At 30.3% G+C, this 19,516-nt stretch overlaps 3 protein-coding genes across 3 annotated transcripts; all 3 read right to left on the bottom strand.

The window, feature by feature from the left end:
- Window positions 1-1,239: 1,239 nt before the first annotated feature.
- Window positions 1,240-9,248, bottom strand: LOC145743730 (rab GTPase-activating protein 1-like). The gene is made up of 22 exons (XM_082561764.1): window positions 9,129-9,248; window positions 8,712-8,799; window positions 8,359-8,442; window positions 7,785-8,055; window positions 7,351-7,525; window positions 7,065-7,162; window positions 6,733-6,840; window positions 6,455-6,592; window positions 6,203-6,381; window positions 5,957-6,123; window positions 5,569-5,737; window positions 5,135-5,385; window positions 4,665-4,853; window positions 4,277-4,402; window positions 3,920-4,063; window positions 3,661-3,831; window positions 3,435-3,527; window positions 3,168-3,278; window positions 2,954-3,079; window positions 2,684-2,845; window positions 2,457-2,612; window positions 1,240-2,347 (listed from the first exon to the last, which is right to left on the bottom strand). Exons 1-22 carry the CDS (start codon window positions 9,222-9,224, stop codon window positions 2,120-2,122), a joined length of 3,330 nt encoding a protein of 1,109 aa, XP_082417890.1. The 5' UTR covers window positions 9,225-9,248; the 3' UTR covers window positions 1,240-2,119.
- On the bottom strand, window positions 9,247-11,229 carry LOC145743731 (60S ribosomal export protein NMD3-like). The gene has a single exon (XM_082561765.1). It carries the CDS (start codon window positions 11,153-11,155, stop codon window positions 9,641-9,643), a length of 1,515 nt encoding a protein of 504 aa, XP_082417891.1. The 5' UTR covers window positions 11,156-11,229; the 3' UTR covers window positions 9,247-9,640.
- A 3-nt stretch (window positions 11,230-11,232) lies between these two features.
- On the bottom strand, window positions 11,233-12,435 carry LOC145743732 (uncharacterized). Its single transcript, XM_082561767.1, has one exon. The coding sequence runs from the start codon at window positions 12,189-12,191 to the stop codon at window positions 11,409-11,411; it is 783 nt and encodes a 260-aa protein (XP_082417893.1). The 5' UTR covers window positions 12,192-12,435; the 3' UTR covers window positions 11,233-11,408.
- Window positions 12,436-19,516: the final 7,081 nt, after the last annotated feature.

Below are 19,516 nucleotides of genomic sequence, written 5' to 3'. Positions count from 1 at the left end.
TTATTTCAAAATACTAACAAAACTTAATATGTTTGAAATGTATTTTTAAATTCTTTTTATCTTTTAAATATTATGCAAGAAATAAATGCTGTTTAATTAAGATTAGACGTAAAATAGCCTCAAATTGGTTTTTAAATTAAAATTAAGATTTTAATTTAAAAATCGAATTTTGTCCAATCAGATCGATTAATTTTGCTACAAATGCTTTAATACGAAAACATAATTAAAAATCCCAATATCGGAAGACAAATTAATCAAATTGTCAATAAACGAATTAACGATTTTAAGACCACGTGTTATTTTTTCTTAATTTGGCCAATTATGCTGCGTTTTTTGTTTTTAAAAAATAACGTCATATAAGCACTTAAATAAAATAAACAGAACGGTAAAAAAACGACTAATTTCAAACGACGCCAAAATTTAACTAATCCTGTCTCGCATGACTGCGCTTACCTCATCGCATTATTTGAAAATTTGAGGGGTAACAAAAATGCCAGACATGCAAAAACGTTTAACGAGTTAAATAAGTAGCTTTGTTTCAAAATTTGCTGCAGATTTCGGGTTTTTTGATCAAATAGATAACCTTAAACTTAACCCTTTAACAACTGGCGGCACTTTTTTATGGTTACTTTAAATACGATTTTTAGGCTTAGCAAGGTTAGGGTTGGTAATTTGCGTCAGACTTTTCGAAAAAGTTATTTTTAAGACGGATTGAGGTCAAGTAAAGTTAATGTTAAGTGTTGTAGCACGCGACTAAATTCTTTAAGCTATTTAAACCTAACTTATTATAAAATGTTCAACACATCTAGACCCAAGCTTACTGCAGCACTTAATTTACAATTTTTAAATGCCTAAATAGCTTTAGAGTAATACCACATTAGCACACTGCGTATTATTTCGACACCATCACATGCCGAGTTCTAAACTAATTAGGTTTAATCTGGGCTTACGATCACGAACCGGTGTGCAAATTAGTTCACACGTGGACGACTCATTGAAAAACACCAAGCTGCGAATTTGATTACAAGTTAATTGTTTTCAAACAGCTGATACATTTGTTTTAACAATTGCAATGACGTCATGTGACGTAACCGTGACGTCACATGTAATAGGTCAAACGAACCTAAAATAATTAAAAGTTAAAAAAAATTTTTTAACATTTAAAATTATCACTAATTTGATTTTCTTTCATTTTATTACATACATAGAACAATAATATTAACAACATAGAATCAGTGGTATAAGTCTAATATATACACAGTATACAACACAACAAGAGAATATTTGGATATAAATTTTACTACATAATGTTGTAAACTGGCTTCCACGAAAAAAAATTACAAGTTTGGTTTAATTCAGTACCAAGCTTAAGAAATATTTTAAGAAAATGAAAATAGTTAAAGGACAGTATGAACTAAAACAAAAAAATTATAGGAATGAAGAAATAGGTTTAAAATTTATCCCTTACTAATTATTTAATAAACAAATTAAAAATAAAGTATAAAAGTCTTGAAAATTTTATAAGGACTAAATTTTGCAATAAGTAAATTTTTAAAAATTTTTCAATTTAAAAAAATTACTCATTTTAAACAATCGAGTTCATTTTTTAGTTTTTAATTCATAAACCACTTTTTAAACAACATAGAAATTGCACCTCAATATCATTAAGCACATCACACAGTACAATACACATTAACCTATAATATCAGTAGCCCGTAAAACAGTAATTAAATAGCTCAAGTATACAATCTTGCACAAAAAAAAGTAAAAAAATCACACCACTTGTGTAAATTGGTTGTAGCTTCATACCAAAATATTCAATTCAAAATTTAGCAAAATAATAATCCAATGGCGTCATATATATGTTATGTTGTTCAAAATAAAGAAATTTAGTTATACAGCTTGTTTTAAAGCCTTATCTATTACATGAATGCTTCACTACAAAATCTTCATATTGCAAACCTAACTTCAACAAGTAAAAATATTAATGCACTGCAAAAAAAGCTTAAAATGAAGTAGACAACATCAACACACATTAAAACAACCATTCCAAATAATCAAAAAAATATTTTTAAAATGGAAAAGCCATATCTAATCACATAAAAAAAAATTTTTAACATCACGTCACAGTTTGTTTCACATATGGCAATGAATTTTCGGAATTTGAGGAAGTGGGTCGAGCCATTCCAAAAGGTGGGGTCTGCGACGTCGGGGAACTTAAATTCGAACCACTAGAGGTGCCATCAGATGGTTTACGGGTGGTAAGGGTGTTTATAGTTTTATGGAACCAGGTGTTTTTGGTTGATTGTAGTTCTTTAGATGTGGAAGCTAAGCGATGTTCAACATCCTAATTTGTGCACAAAAATAAATTTATTAAAACTTTCTAAAAAAATACATTTTAAAAATTTGCTAAAAACTAATTGTCAAAAAACTTAATCTTGGAGATAAAATCTTACCTGTACCCTACACTCAGACTCAACAAGTTTGAGTTTGGTTTGTGCAAGTTGGAGTTCCAGATCTCGTATTTGTTTGAGTAAGTGTTCTTTTTCCTGCTGGTGTTTGAGTGCTATGTCATCTGGTGAAGATGGTTTAGAGTTGGCACCATTTTGAGACTGCAAAATAAATGGTTGTTAAAAAGTGAATTTAAAATAATAATTTTCATTATTATACTTATATAACTTACTTCTTTTCTCGCAGCTTCTAATTGTTCTTTGTGGGTAATTTGCATTGCTTCAATCCTTAAACTGAGTTGTGAGCAAATAGTTTTGTAGTCAGATATAATGTTAGTTTTCGCCTTTATTTCAACATCTTGTCTGGCCAGTTCTTTTCTACACATCTCTTTTACCTAAAATCAAACAAAAAAGTATAAAATTAAAATTACTTTGCAGCAGTTTTAAAATTAAAATTTTTTTAAAATATTTTTTTGGAAAGTAATCTAAAAATGACAACCCACTTGTTTAGTTTCAACAAGTAATCTTTGGTTCTCATCAGTAGTTTCCGCAACTTTTTGTCGGTTCGTCCTTAAATCTTCCACTGCAGCTGTGAGGTCTTGTTGAAGGTCATCTGCATGTTGCATCGTCTAAAAAAAAATCCAAAAAACTTTTATAAATCTGACTATCAGAAAAACTTCTATGTCTGGTAAGACAAAGCTGTGTATAGAACCTTACCCTTCTTAATTGTGTTTCCATGGTGATTTGGTTGGTGACAAGTTCCTGAGCAATATCATCATTTTCCAGCTCTAATCTCATGTTGGCTTCAAGTAATCTCTTATTCTCACGCTGAAAAAAATAGAAAAAAACGTAAATGAAACGGTTGTTAATATTATACTCACCATTATTTTACAACCCAAAATAGACTACGACACAGTCAAAACACTTTGAAGTGGCTCAATCTTAGAAGTTGAATAGATTGGTTATTTAAAATTGTATTTTTACCTCAATTCTTGTAATAGGATCTTCTTCCATTGCAAGTTTTTCTTTCACAACTTCATAATCCTTTTCATATCTCGCTAATTTTTTGTGTGTTATCTTAAAAAAAAATTTAATTTTAAAAATAAAATAATTTATTTAAAAGAAGTACACTAAATTCAAAGTGAGTGTTTAATAAAAACTTACAAAAAAACTTCCAGAAATATTAAACTAACTAAAATAACAATAATACCTTAATATTGACAGCGGTATCGATCAAAGTTTTAATATGTTCGTCGTTCCGATATTTCTTTGGCAACTGAACTCGAAAATATTTTAAAACTCCCTCAAAATCGAGTGCGAGTAATTCTCGACGACAACACTCGAGTAATCCGAGTGCAACTTTGAACACAATTAGTTCCCCCTAAAACAAAAAATATATTTTTTAATTTTATAAAGTATATTTTGAATTTGATTTTACAATTACATAAAAGTTAAAAAAATATATTTACCTCGCTTAGAAATACATCCACAACTTGGAAGACCATGTTTAGTGGAAATTTAGCAGTAAATAAAGTTAAGAACCACTGGCTTGAGAACATATGGCACTCAATACATAACTGTTTAAAGTGGTCAGATAAGCTGGGCATAAGGTCCTATAAAAATTTTGAAAAATTCAAGTATTACAACCTACATAAATATATATATTTCAAAATCTTTTAAACCTAATAGTTAAATTTCACGAGTTTTGTGCTAAGGCATAAAAAAAATACAAATGTTTTTATAAATATAAATAAAATTTAATCTTTTTTTATTCATAATTTTATTAGCTAAAAATGTTAATTTCAAATAATAGATAAAGTATTTACCCCAATGAGTCTTTCAAGTTGATAGAATTTGAGATGTAAAGCTTCAAACCCATTCTTAAACAAATCCCTCATTTTATATTTGAACATGACTTTCTCTAATACACAGAAGGCTTGTTCCTCTGGCATCTAAAAAAAGTTAAATATTTGTAGATGTTATGTATTATACATTGCTTTGTGTCAAACACACATATTATTTATCGTTCAAATATTAAATTTATATGTACTTAAAAATAAAAAAATTGTTAGTTTTAAAATAGCACAACCAAGTAACCTTAGAAAGTCTCAATGTTCAATTTAAAAAATGACAAAAAATTTAGTAAGGCATATTGCTAAGTACTTATTATTTTAAAACTGTTATTATATGGAAAGTGGGTGGGCAAATACTTACATGTAACAACAAAGCAGCAGCAAGGAAGGAAAGGCCCTGACAATATCCAACCTCCTGATCGTACACAGAATAGGCTTTGGAAATTCTGTACAACGAGTCTTGTCCTAAACCACCTTGATCTTTAAAAAAATCGTGAGCAGGAAAAGTTCGATGGATGTCTCTCTGTATAATGTTTTCTTGCGGAGAATCCTGCATAAAAATTTATCATGTAAGTTTAATGGGCTAGTTACATAGAATATAGTACTTGTAGATTTAACTTATCCATTATTGTTTATTGCAATATTTTTTGTATCAATATACCCAAAGTACGACAAAACATAAGATTCTAATACATTTACAAAAGAAATCAAAAAAATAAAAATTATGTGACGATTATTTTAACATCTTCTAACTTAATTGTGTGCAAAATAATGTCCAAACAAATGCAACTTTTAGTTTAATAAAATATCAAATTTATTTCTATAAATCACCTTAGTAATTAAAACTCTGTATTTCTCCAACATAACTTCATTGTCATGACAACCTGCCAACAATTGCCAAACTTCACCCCTCAGTGGGTCAGGGACCCCGCCAGCAGCTCTCACAAGGGTTCTTAACCCAGTGGGTCTTCGAGACAAATCTGACCGCCACCTGTTTAGGGCCTCCCCCCAATCTGATAATACTCGTTCCGAGCATTCTTTGTTTACTTCCCCCGATCCACTTAATAATGGTTCGTCAGTGTCTAAATTCAGTTTTTATTTGTTGTTATTTTTTTGTTTTTATATCTCCACACAAATAATTGTATTATAATATTTGTGTTTGTGAATTTTTAAATGCCAAACAAATACTATTGGCTATTAAACAAAAATAATTTTAAAATTTTAAAAATGTTTTCTTTTAAAAATAAAATAAAATTTTTTTTTACCATCATCATCTTCTTCATCTTGAGGAGAAGAGGAGCTGAGAGCATGATCCGGATGCGGAAGGTTGCGGGACACAGAGTAATCAAATGCTCCGAGGTTTTTACTTCTAGTTGAGTCACTCTCAACACTTACCAACTCGTAAGTTTTCTTGTTCACTTTACTGTACTCAATCTGAGTAAAAAGTCATTTTAAGTTAAAAAAGGTGAGTAAAAAATTATTTAAAATCAAAAAAATTGAGTAAAAAATCATTTTAAATTAAAAAGTTGAGTTAAATATTCTTTGTAGTTAAAAAAAAGTTAAGAATTTAAAATTAACCATTTTTTACATCAAAAACAAGCTATAAATTCATGCAATTGTCTGGATAACTTAAAATTTTCTGAAACCATTTACCTCTTTTAGTCTAAGAAAAAAGTTTTCGGTCAAAATTTTCTTCCCAAAATACCAAAACTTTTCAGTTTGAGGAAAGACTCTCGCTTTGGTCTCGATCAGAAATCTGACAGGTTCCTGAACTTCCTGCACAACTAAGTCAACAGCCACGCTCATAAACACCCTAGTACCTGTTAAAAATTTAAATTAAAAAAGGTTATTTTAGTTGCAAAAAATTTAAAAAATAATTGCAAAAAAAATTTAATTTACCTTTTTGAGTCTCCGAGTTAAGTAGTTGAAAATGGGGGTGAGTGGGGTCCCATCTTCCTACCACAGTGTGTACCCCCTCAGTAAGCGGGTCTTCCCCCATTGAGGACCTTTCCATGTCTAGTAAGTGCATGTCACTTTGTTTTACATTTCGACCTGGAGTCAACAACAAACCGAAACATCTGAAAAATATTTTTCAAAAAGTTGTAAAAAAAATGTTGTAAGTGTTTTAAAAACATTTTTTTTAAATATTACCTTTCTATGTTAAGTTCAACATTAGTTGTTTGGGTGACAGTCACGATAACTTTCTTCTCCAAATTTCTTCGAAACTTGAAACAAGACGAAGTCTTGTCCCATGGAACTGTTTGAAATCCTCCTTTACAATCATCCTCCCTTCAAAAAAAAGGTTTATAGTAAAATATTCATAAATAAATTTGGAAAACAAATAAAAGACATTTAATTTTTTTTTAAAACTAAAAACAAAAAGCCAAATTACAATTAAAATGTTTTAGTAGGTGCAAGACTTAATTTACTTGATTTCAAGAGAAATTGAGAAACAGAAAACATTTTGGTCCAAATCATGAACAATGTGACTTCCAGGAGATAAAGAAGTATTAACTACATCTTGCTCACTTTCATTTCTAAAAAATCCCAAACAAAAATTTAACCAGTCCAGCTTAAAATCAATTTATATTTATTTTATATCAGCTTGTGAATAACACTTCAATATATATTCATACTTGTATATTTAACAACACAGCAATAAAAATGATAATAAACAATAGTTTTGCATACTAAGCAAAAAGAAAGTAATTATATTGTTAAGTTGTTGACAATATGTTTAAAAATACTTTGTATGACTCACTTTTTTCTTACAATTGGAATTGCTGCTGATTTTTCAACCAATGGGCTTTTGGGAATGCTGCGGAAAGCAAGCTCAAAACTATACAAAACTTTCCTAACCTAAAAATATAACAGTTCATTTTTATGTCAAAAAAATTAAAATTTTTTTTTTTCAATAAAAAAGTTATAGGTTTGAATAAATAGTAATCAATCTTAACCAAATACAGCTTTAAAGTTGCAATACATCAAAGCATTATTTAATTATTAGTGCAGCTTTTTACATATTTGGACATTTAGTGATTACTTACTGCTTCAGGGACGTCACATCTAAATACATGACACTGAAAAATTCCCGATATTTGATGAGATTCAGTAAAGGCAAAACAATCTCTTTCCTCTGTGTTGTCTGGACCTCGAACACAAAACAATATTGTGTACAGCTTGAAAGAAGTTATAACTTGTGAGGTACCAGCTTCAAGAAGTCTAACAACAATAATTCAAGATTAATTAAAGCCATAGCAATGACTTAAAATTTAACAGATGCAGTTAAAATTAAAATAAGTTCACAAAAAAAGAACTTAAAACAGTAATTTTAACATAACCTCATTATTTTTGACTTAACAATAGCTTTTTATTTATCCGCAATGTGAGAATATCAACTTTACATACTTAACATAAAACTTTACAATTTTTCCGAACAAATTATTACTAAAAAAAATGACGCTTAAACTTTTTCTCTTACCTGACATTACCATCAGCTTGATTTGGAACGCTTAAAACCACCTCAATCTGTTGCTGACTTTCCCTTTCATGTTTTGGAGAATTTTGTCCAGGTAGATCATGCGACTTGTGAATATTTTTGCTAACATTTTGCTGTGAGCGAAGAATTGAAATTGTCCTCTGGGCTTCTGATTCGCTGCGAGGAGCGTTTACCGAAGAACAACCGAGATAAAAGACGGCGTTAAATAAAATACAATCTTCTTCTTCAAATGAAGTATTTTTTTCAGGTTTTTCTGAATAAAATTTATATTTTACCTTCCAGTGTGATTACTAAAATAAAAGTGTTATCAAAAACAAAAAAACTAAGCCTAACCATGTTTAATGAGTTATATTTTTCATTATACAAATAACAAAATGTTATTCCATCGTGGCAATTTATTTATATAGTAATTTTAAAAATTGGTACACATTTTAATTAATTAAGGCAGTACTCTAAAATAACAATAACTTTTTACATTTTAATTTAAAAAGGCAATACTATTAATATGATGGTTTTAAACAAAATCCAAATGCATTGATTTGATAAATCAATTTACCTTCATTATTGATTTCTAATGATTTAGGTCTTTCATCTAATCTCATTTTCACTGATTCTGTTGTACTCAGTTTGACTTTGGTTGCTTAAATATAAACAATAAGAAAAAACTTATTTAATAAATCGATGATTCATAAACAAATTAAAAATTTATGATTCAAATACCAAAAACAATAACAATAATAATAAAAATTGTATGATTACAAATTTATTTTTAAACTGTAACAATCAACAAATAAAACGGAATCTTAATAAAATTTAGATACATTTACATTATTACAAAGAGCCTCGAGCCTACTTGTGAAAAATTGTATAAATTATTAAACAAACATTAGATTGTTTTAAGATATTCACCTTTTTGGACATTTTCACTTGTTTGGCTACCTGACATTGTTTCATGAAGTTTCTGTTTTAATTCTTCCTCATTTCCATTTCCAGCAATCTAAAATTTAACAATACCAAATTTACATAATCAATTGATAGTCGGTCCTATAGTCAAAATTGTAATTGTCATAACATGGTTGTAACTCTTAACTAATATTGGCTTGCAATAATTTTTTCTGCGCAAAACAACTAAAAGTTTTATTTTTGTAGGCCCATAAATTAAACTTCATATACACATATAGCCAACAAAGCCTTAACATGTGTAGATTTAAAAAAAAAAATAAAAAACTTCAAAGTATATTTTTACAAAGTTAAATCAAAATCAAATCTAATCGCATTCTTGAAGAGAAAATCTTCGAATTAAAATAAAAAAACAATTTTACAAACCTTCAATCCTTCATGACTTGTAGCTGATGCCACAACTTCAAATTCCGACGAAATATTATCCGATGAAGAAACACTTTTCAGTGATAAATCATCCATTTAAATAAAAAATTTAAAACGATCTAAACACCAATTGGAGGAATGGTAAATATTCTTTGACTTAAATGAATTATGTTAATCATGATTAAGAAATAAACAAATGGACTTCAGTGAATGGCAGTATAAACAATTTTACAAAATTTAACTAAACAATTGGAACAAGTTAAGTTACATCCACATTTAACCTAATAGCACGTTTAATATAAACTGAATCACTGTACAGTGTACTAAAAGAAGCTTACAAAACATTATAAATTTAGTTAAATACAGGAAGTTTTGGCAATTAAATAAAACAAAAGAGATCATAAAGCTAGCTCAGCCAAGCACAATAAAAAAGTTGTTGTTCTATTCACAATTTTTCATTCATGATTTTCTTTAACAATTCGCTCCAATTTTGTGAATTGAAATCAAAAATATTAGGTCATTTCAACATCATCGCTAATCTTTAAATCACCCAACATTTCCTGCAGGGTAACGGCAGGAAAATCCCCCTCATTAGTACTATTTGGAGTCGGTCTTTCCCCGTCAATGTAGATGTCAACATTTTTCCTAAACTCCTTGTCTTCTTCCAACTCCTCCAAAAACTGAGCATAGTTGTCGTCAGCACTCGTCATTGATCCTGTGTCCTTGATGTGTCGCAACTTCCAGTTTCTGCGCTTTCGGCGTGACTGGCGATCCGCAAAGACTTTTCTAACTAAAATAACATCTGGCACTGCACTGTCCTTCATTAGTTCAAGCTGTTCGTTGTTGGCATTTGAATTCTTTAGATCGAGGCCCATGACTGAGTCACCTGGCTTTAATAGATGACCCAAATGTGTTCTGGTGTGAGTATAATTATCATGCATCCCAAGCTCACAAGATTTTATCACCCAGCAATCTGCAAGAAGATGTTTACTTGATAAAGAGCCTTCCCCCGATTTAACTTGTCGGTTATAAATAGGCTCTACTTCCATTACAGTAAACTCAACTAAATTTTTCGGAGAACATATAGCAAAAAATGGAGATCTCCAATATGCGCCACCTCCTATTTCAGTGATCTGAAGCGTTGTAAAATCAATCAAATGAATGCAATTTGTTACTCTTAGACATATCAATATTTGACCTAAATTGCCAAGTTGTTGTGACAACTTTTTCGGAAGACAGACAATATCAAACTTACAAACTGGGGGTATTTCCACAGAAAAAGAAGTCTTGTAGTTGAATGTATTGCTGTGAGTATCATGAGATATTAACTTTTGGGAGGCTTGGTATCTACAGGGCAACACGTTCATTAAAAAATCAGTGAATTTTCTTGCATCTTGTTTGCACGAATAAAAGAAATCTAAACCGTTCGGCTTTTCAGTGATCTTAGTTGTATTTTGATGCATCTTGTTCTTTAATATAACTTGTTCCAGATAGAAAAAGGTCTTTTTGTGACCTGTCTTTTGTCGCACTTGTACAGAAGAGTTCCAATAGTCTTTGGCTTCAACCCGATGACAATCCGGGCACATGTGGTTGTGAACAACAAACTCAACAACAAATGTTTGCTCAAGAAAAGTGCCACTTATCCCAACTTCTACCTCCTTTTGAATAGTCAACTTCACTTTGATTCGCTTAGAATGAGGCTCAGTCCAAATAAACGAAGCATCAATTAACCTGACTCTCTGCAGGGCAGATTTCAGTCGTTTCAAACAAATCGCAAGAAGTTCTCTGGATTCCAACGTAGCAGCTACCCAAGATGCTGGTGGGGATACATACCGTTCACAATTCTTACACTGGAGTAGATTTCCATGTTTTGGTATCCCGTCTGTGATGTCGACCTTGCAACGAAGGCAATCGACGCACATGTTGCTCGGGTTTGGAGCTATCTCTATCCCACATTCACAACATAAAATTGTGGCTGTTGTTTGGGTGGGAGCCAGCATGGTCATCCCTGCATCCATCTCCATCATGGTTTTAATTTCAAAACACAAATCAATTTTTTACTCAAACTTTTAAGCTCCTTAATTTAGATAATATTACCTAAGAATCTAAAAAGAAACAAAAACTGTTTTTAGAAGTTGCTAACACCAAATTTTACTTTTATATTGCTTGACTTCATAAATTTTGATATTAGTCAATACAAAATACATATAAATAATTAATCAAGTGGAGCATGTAAAACCAAACATAACAATCAAAAAATTTTTATCATAAAATTTTAAATTATCCACGACAAAAATGAGCTGACATAGATTTTGGAACATGCTTTTGTCTATGAGAACGCATAACAGTCTTATGTCGATTTTTGCGTTTTGTTACAGCCTTATGGTACATCTTCATTCTATAATAACCATACCCATAATAGTCATCAGGTTTTTCCAGTGTGTTCCACGGCAATTCCATGGGATGATAAAAGTGATATGAGTGGTCAGTGTATCCTTCATATGGATCGTCTACATACCATTTATTTTTTTTCCAATATTTACCAACCATTTTGTCAAGCCGTTTGGTTTGCCATTTGTTACAAAAAACATGACCTTTTGCTTTTAATATATGCGTACGGCCATCTGGTTTTAATGCTTTTCTCCATAAACTTCTATTATAACCAGGCTGTCTATGAAGCCATAAACCATTACCAAGTCTTCGAAAACGCTGGGTAACCATACGAACTGTCCACGTTTTTCCGGTTTTAGATATTCTAGTTAAGTTTCTAGTGTGATTTATGTTTAAAATTGATGGCATAATATTTCTTAAAAGAAGTGAGTTTGGTTGGTTGCTATTCTCTAACACATTTTGTTTGTTTGCCACAGATTGTATTAAGCTAGAATAACAAAATCCAAAATTTCTGCTTTGTTGCGTTAAACTTTTATTTTCCTGGTTGAATAATAAAACCGGTTTTGCAACACATAACCGAGAGAATTGTTGGCAAAGTGACGTTGAATTGTTTTTGGGAATCAACTTGGATATACCTGAACAACTATTTCGAGCCAAAACAGACCTTATCATCTTGAGTGCTTAAATCAGCCTGTCATTGACTAAAAATGAATAATAAAGAAGTTAAACTGTTAAAAGTCAGGAGTTTTCAATATTTTCTACTCGCATTTGCTCTATTTAGCTATTGTTTCAAGATTCTGTAAACAAAACATCCTATACGACATTGCCAAACTATCATAAACATACACAAAGTTTCATAAGAATCAGCCTTTACGTTAATATATAGCTACAAAATTAAGTGTTTTACAAGCAAACAGTTTGCATGTAGCGAACTCATTGTGCCAGTGCCGTGTTGCGAACAAAACTCATGACTAGCAAAAGAATGGCCACATAGAAATGTTTTTTTGTAAAATGTGTCACATATTGAAATCTTTATGTTGAATACAAAAATATCAATTTAAAAATACAATTAAGGTGGCAAAATTAAAACTACATTTATTTAAAATAATATTTAATTTTAATTTAATTGACATAAGGCTTTTTGTTGAAATCACCCAGTTTAAGTTTAGTCATTAACATTATATAACACAAACGAATTTAAATACCCAAGTTATATACCGAATCTGGTATCTGTATAAATGACCATTAGAAGGCACCATATAGCAGTATTTTGTTCACCAATAAAAAAGTTTACTTTAAAATAGAAAATACCAATTTTTGCATCTGAAATTTTTAACCATAAAAAATGTGTTAACATTATATAAACGTTTTTCTCACGTTGTCACCATTAAACTGATATATTAATGTAAGTTTTATAAACTGTTTGGTTTGTGCAATTTGGAAAAATGTATTTAATTTGTTATTACCACAAAAGCATAAAATAAATTTTAAGATTTTAAAATCAAGTTCAACTTAAACAAAATTGTAAGCAAAAAGTGTTTTTTAAACTTTTAAATCAACAAAGAAAAATAATTTAACAGTAACAAAATGTAAACCAATTAGGAATCAGCCAATTTAAGTTACACCCAGCACCTAATAAAAACCAAAAATTCGAAATTAATAAAATGACAACTTTATATTGAAAGCAAACTACACACCTATATTCACATGCCAGTTCGTTCAACGACCTGTTTTTGTTGCGTGGTGTCACATTAGCGACTGTTGTGACGCAACTATTAAGGTCGTTCACCGCCGGCCGAATAGGAAGGCAACAGATTCGTAACAATGGATGCGCAAATAATCGATGATTTGGTTACTTTCGTGCGATATCACGACGATCTGACTACACAGAAGAAAATAAACGGCTTAGCCTTAGCGAGAACGCCAGTGCAAATAGCACTTTAAATTGTAAGCTGCTCACAATTACTTCTAATTGACAGAATCGGTAAACGTGCGCGGTTTTAGTAATTAAAATACAGCCCAAATCTGGGCCGGGCCTATTTAGCGCGATCTTTTCAAATATAGACCGCGTCTTTCTGCGCCGAGCTCCGACATGCCGTTTGCAAATAGCTCCTTTCACCAACGAGCTGTCAATCAAGCGAGGGGGCGGAGCTACATCCGGCGAACTACCGTGTTTCAATATTCGAGACCAACGCGCTCGAAGCTCGTTGGCGGGATCCCTTTGTGCGAAATGTTTGTCAGAGGACCTGGTGTTTATTGAATAGCGAGAAACGAATTATAATTGCATTTTAAAGGAGACTGACACCTAAACCATTACCGCTTGGCGCAAAAATATTTTAAAATTAAAATAAAAATCGCTGAGCGTAAAATTTTTTTTTGAACTTATGACCACAATTAATTCAAATTTTAGGCAAAAAAATAATAACTTTGATTGAATTTGAATTCCATAACACTTCGTTGTTTTATCATTACCACAGTCATCCCCTTATCATAAGTGTGTCCACTGTCGTTACTCAGTAATTATATTACACCGAAACCAAAACCCGGTTTCAAAAAAATTAAATCATAAAGAAGATTTGACATTTCTCTTCACGATGTTTGTTTAATTAAGTAGTCACCACTCTGAACGTGCGAGCACTTAAAGGTTATCAGCCCTGCTCTAATTGATAGGCCGCTTTAATCGAATTTGGAGTGGCCGTTTTGAGGCTTGAGCACACCTAAGACTTCCGATTCGCCAGCGTATTATCAAACCCTCTCTGTAAATAATCAACCTTAGTTACTTATATGACGATTGCACGAAACTTATATATATAAATGGCACCGACACAACATGTCTTTTTTGTCATTTGCATGGTTAACATCTCAAGGTTCGTGAAACGGATTACCGTATATTCATATTTAATGTATCGGTTTATAATAGGAAAAATTTTGTGTTTTTAACACGTGCTTATATATATAAGTACTGCAACCATTAAACATAAAAAACTCTGTTTCCTTACCAGGAAAACTGTTATTTTATAATGATAAACTTTATTTACTAACAAAGCAGTAAATATAAACACCCATTTGAAAGTTTATTGTCAGTTATCGTTAGCAAAAGAATAATTTTGATTTAATTTTCTATTTATTTGATTCGGACAAATGAACGGTTCCGTTTGAGACATATTTACTGATGGAAGCACGGTGTGTACTTAGCCGATATGAAATCTAATTTGCCACATAATACTGAGTATTATGCGAATATAATAGAGTCATAATATAATTATGTGACTAGTAGTGGCCAGGTGGTTAAAGATTACATAGAAACATTTGCATTTATTTTTAAATTTAGTAATTTTTTAGGGCTTAGCACTTTTTAAACTATTAGTTTAAATATTTAAAATTATGATAATTTTAGAATGTTGTTTAAATTTTGTTTATAGTTAAATTAAGCTATGTTATAAGTATTGAATACAAACTTTATTAAAGATACCTATATTAAGGTTCACCTATAATATTATTTTATTAAAAAAATTTAAATATTTTCGCAGCTGTAGACCAGTTAAAAATAGTTACAGAAAAAATAAAATGGCGGCAAAAAAACTTTTTTCTATTAAAAGTCTTATAATAAAAAATGCAAGCGTTTAATATTAATAACAACTTACAAATAAACTTAAAACAAATTTCGCAATCCAGAAGAAAATTAATGGTTGATTTTAAAAACAGGAGTAGCTAATAACAAGCCCAATTTTATGGGGTTAAAGTAACAGTTATTGAGGTAAATGTTTACAGATCGTAAACTATAACTCGAGCTACCTCATTTCGCCGAATAAAACTGTCTGACCGATCACTGCGATTTATATTTTATTTGACAGTAATCGTTTGGCTGTGCCAATAGGCAAACATATTATGATTTAGTTTAAAGAAAAAAATGTATAAAAATGGTCAATCTTTTGGTATTTTTGGAAATGTAATAAATCCTTTTTTGCCGGAAAATATTTTTTTGATGTCGTGGTACGTTATTTTTTAATTTAAATTACCAAATTAAATTAAAAAAAAAATTTGAAAATTTAAAAAATGGAAAAATCGTACTACATAAAATATCAAAAGATAAAAACTGATTTAACCTTTTTTGTTAGACGACTTTGAGTAAATCCATTTACATAACACCAGTAAAAACATGCAGTGTTATTTTAATCGGATAAAAAATCAACAAGACTTAGTGCAAACCAGTCGTAAAAACCATACAACTCATCAGTCATTGCCCTCTGCGCAGCGTCATTAGGCCCAGCAATCGCGTGTTAATGACTAGCGTCACGTGACAGTCACGTGGTTTACGGGGCGGTTTTAATAGGAGCGTAAACTTTTGGGCGACTTTTAATGGCGGTTCAAAGATCGGAAATCGAGTGAAATTTACGGGATTGCAAACAGCGGTCACATTAAACAAGCCATAAACCAGTTTTCAAAAGTTATTTTGCTTCCGTAATTTGCAAGGATTTAAAACGCGTCTCTTAAGCTAAGCATACTTGTTATTTGTAAGACACTACATGTGTTAGCAGAATATATTGTCCACTTAGACAAATGTTGTAACAAGGACAAATAAAAAATTGGTTAATAATTTTATATTAAAAACAAATATTTTGCAGAATAAAATAAGATATTATTTAAATCAAAAACTAATTTGAAGCGGCTAAAAATGAACTCCTTTCCGAGGCCATATTCTTTGGAAAATCAACTAATGACGTCACCAGACAAAAGAAAACGAAGTTACTACGACATGATGACGTCATGTGCCGATAGCAACCCGGTTCATAGCCAAATTTGGAACCCGAATTTTATTTTATTTCCAAATATTTTAGGATCACAATTCGACCAAAAACATCCTATTCTCACACCTATCGGAGCAAACCCATTCGATATTTTTTCAAACGATGTGAAAATACAAAACTTGTATAAAAATTTTAACAGACATCCCGACCTAACAAATTTAAACGAAAAAAATGGAAAAGCAAACTTGAACAAAGCCGAAACCGAAGACGCCGACTGCGACAATTTTTCAAAAGCAAAATGGACGAAGAACGAAACTCAGGAAAATATCTCGCCGAAAATGATTAAAAATTTATCACCAGACAGTCCGAAAATAGCTTTACACTCTGAAACTACAAGTAATTATTTGTAAAAATTTATTCAAAAAAAAATAATAAACTAAAAAAGAAAAAAATTTAAAATAACATTTATTATACCAATAAAAATTTTTTTTAAGTTAAAATTTAAATTCAAATTTTTTAGGCAAAAATAATGAAGACAAAATCGACTTTAGATGCTTGGCGGATTCTATTACAAAGAACAAAGGTAAAATCAACATAAAAAAATTATTTTGCCCCATAAATATGTTTAACTTTATACAAACCTTTTTTTATTTTTAGAACAAAACAAAAGTAAACTTTTGTCACCGTACATGTTTACCCCACCTTTAACCCCTAAAACTCCAGAATTCGGGAGCAACCCCTTTAGTGGGTTACCAGACCGGAACCCAGATCATAACATTGGGGTTTTACCCAACCCTGACCCGGTAAAATAATTTTAATTTTGGTTAAAATTTTTAACTTTAATCTAAAATTATTTTCTCAATTTTAACTTAAGTTTTGTTACAGTTAGGGGGCAGTATAATGCCGGGGCAGTTTAATCCTTTTATTCCGAACACATTGTTACCACCAAATTTTGAGTCGAATTTATATTTGAACTTAATTCAGCAAATGCTGATGCGAAACAAAACGATTTGCCCACCACAAATGCTTTCGCCAAAGTAAGTTATAATAATAAGTAAAAAAAATTAAGAAATTTATTTATTTATTATTGACGTTTTATTTTTTTATTTTAGTCCATTTTTACCGATCCACACCAAACCAATTACCCCACCGCTTGGAAATATTTTTCACGGGCCCACGGGCTTCAATTTTCCGCCAACCCCACTTCATTCCCTTGGACCTACTTTCCTTAAAACAGCAAAACCAACGCCGGTGAAAACTACTAAAAAAAGCGGGAAACCTTCAAAGCCTAAGAGGGAATTTATTTGTAAATATTGCGGCAGGTAAGTTGACAAAATATATTTTTTAATTTTTATTAACCTCCATAAAAGATTTAATTTTAATTTAAACCTTTTTATATTATATAAAAATTACTTTTAGTGCATCGCTTATTTCAGACATTGTATATTATATTTGTTTCGTTTTATCGCAGACATTTCACAAAGAGTTACAACTTGCTTATTCACGAACGAACACATACAGACGAAAGGCCTTACGTTTGTGACATTTGCAACAAGGCATTTAGAAGACAAGATCATCTAAGAGACCACAGGTAATAAATATCACTAAAATATTATCAAAAAAAACACTTAAAGATTTTTAAAAATGTAAAGCTGTCAGTTAAATCAATATAATTGTATGGTGCAGGTATATACATTCAAAAAACAAGCCATTTAAATGTGAAGAATGCGGAAAAGGATTTTGCCAATCCCGAACCCTAGCCGTACATAGAACCCTACATATTCAGGTCAGTAAAACCAAATTTAGCTTTAAAAAAATTAAAAAATTAAAAAATTTAATAAAAATTTGAAAATTTAACCGATATAACATGTTATAGATTTTTTTTTATTTTTTATTGTCTTTGTGTTAAAACTTTTATTAAAAACTGTGTGTCATTCCAACTGTGTGTTGCAGAACACAGGACACACCTGTCCGACGTGTGGCCGCACCTTTAATCAAAGAAGCAATCTGAGGACACACCTTCTTACACACACCAACACTAAACCCTATCAGTGTGTGTCGTGCGACAAAATGTTCAGACGAAACTGTGACTTACGAAGACATAGTTTGACACATTCGGGTTTTGCTGTTACCAATGACGTCACTTTAACTACGTCATAAAGTCAATTGTTAGTAAAAAATACGATATTAAAATTACTCGAAATAAAAATATTTTTGTAACCAATCAAAAACTAATAAAAAAATATCCATAAAAATGAAAAAATATTTCATAAAACGAAAACTGTAGCGGTGTAAAACTATTTACGACAAATTATTAATTTATTATTGCAAATCGTGTCAAATTATCGTTATTTAATTTATAGAAAATTTTTTTAAAACCTTTTGTTATAATAGTTTACTATAAAAACTTTGTTTGATTTTTATTTAATTTTTGATTTTTTTTAGCACTAATATTAAATTAAGTTTAGGTACACTATATGTACAATATGATAATGATCACTTTAAAACTATGCGATTTTTCGTTGTTTTACTTTAATAAAATACATTACGACAATTGTCATATGAGTAGATTGTTAAATTTATCAAAATGTTTTTAAATAATCATTTGAGGTATAGAAAGAACTAAAAATTATAAGTTTACATTAGATTAAGTATAGTTTTTTAATTCGGTAAATCCTTTAAAAAAGATTCAGTTACAACGGGTTTTAGAGAACCATATAACGTCGTAATATTTTCATAACATACTACAGAAAATACCCAAAGATTACATCAAACAAATTAAATTACTTAAAGCGCCACCTAGTAATTAAAAAAATATTAATGCGACAAATTTAAAAGTTTTAAATGTAGAAAGCATTTTAAAATAAGAAATTATCGAATATTAAAAATTTTTAAAATAGTTTTTTATTACTAAGCCCAAGATTAAGATTGCTAAATATGTAACATAAAACAGATATTCTAGCATTCATTTCATTTAACTCACACATAGAAAGCACTCTGGGCGTTTTGAAATAATTACGCTATTCAACCAATTTTAGTTTCGAAACAACAGAAAAATTGCGCGTTCAATTTTAAACAAACAACGGTTTAAGACTTTTTAAACAACAATTGAATACTTTTTAAATGTTGTTCCCAAAAAATGTTGTTTTTATATTTTTTATCATTACAAAAACCAGACGATATGATAATTAACAAAATTTGGTCGTTTTTTTATTTTTTTTATTTGGCTGTATTATGTTAATGCACGCT

The sequence above is a fragment of the Corella eumyota genome, chromosome 2 (genome assembly GCF_963082875.1).
Source record: "Corella eumyota chromosome 2, kaCorEumy4.1, whole genome shotgun sequence".
Classification (NCBI taxonomy): domain Eukaryota; kingdom Metazoa; phylum Chordata; class Ascidiacea; order Phlebobranchia; family Corellidae; genus Corella; species Corella eumyota.
Note: the sequence above shows the minus strand (reverse complement) of the source record. Positions and strands in the feature narration are given on the sequence as shown.

Coding starts and splice junctions, on each gene's coding strand:
- LOC145743730 (XM_082561764.1), bottom strand. CDS start 9,224: ATGGATGATTTATCACTGAAAAGTGTTTCTTCATCGGATAATATTTCG. Junction 8,800..9,128: donor CAAGTCATGAAGGATTGAAG/GTTTGTAAAATT, acceptor GTTAAATTTTAG/ATTGCTGGAAATGGAAATGA. Junction 5,738..5,956: donor TTTTTCTTAGACTAAAAGAG/GTAAATGGTTTC, acceptor CTTTTTACTCAG/ATTGAGTACAGTAAAGTGAA.
- LOC145743731 (XM_082561765.1), bottom strand. CDS start 11,155: ATGATGGAGATGGATGCAGGGATGACCATGCTGGCTCCCACCCAAACA.
- LOC145743732 (XM_082561767.1), bottom strand. CDS start 12,191: ATGATAAGGTCTGTTTTGGCTCGAAATAGTTGTTCAGGTATATCCAAG.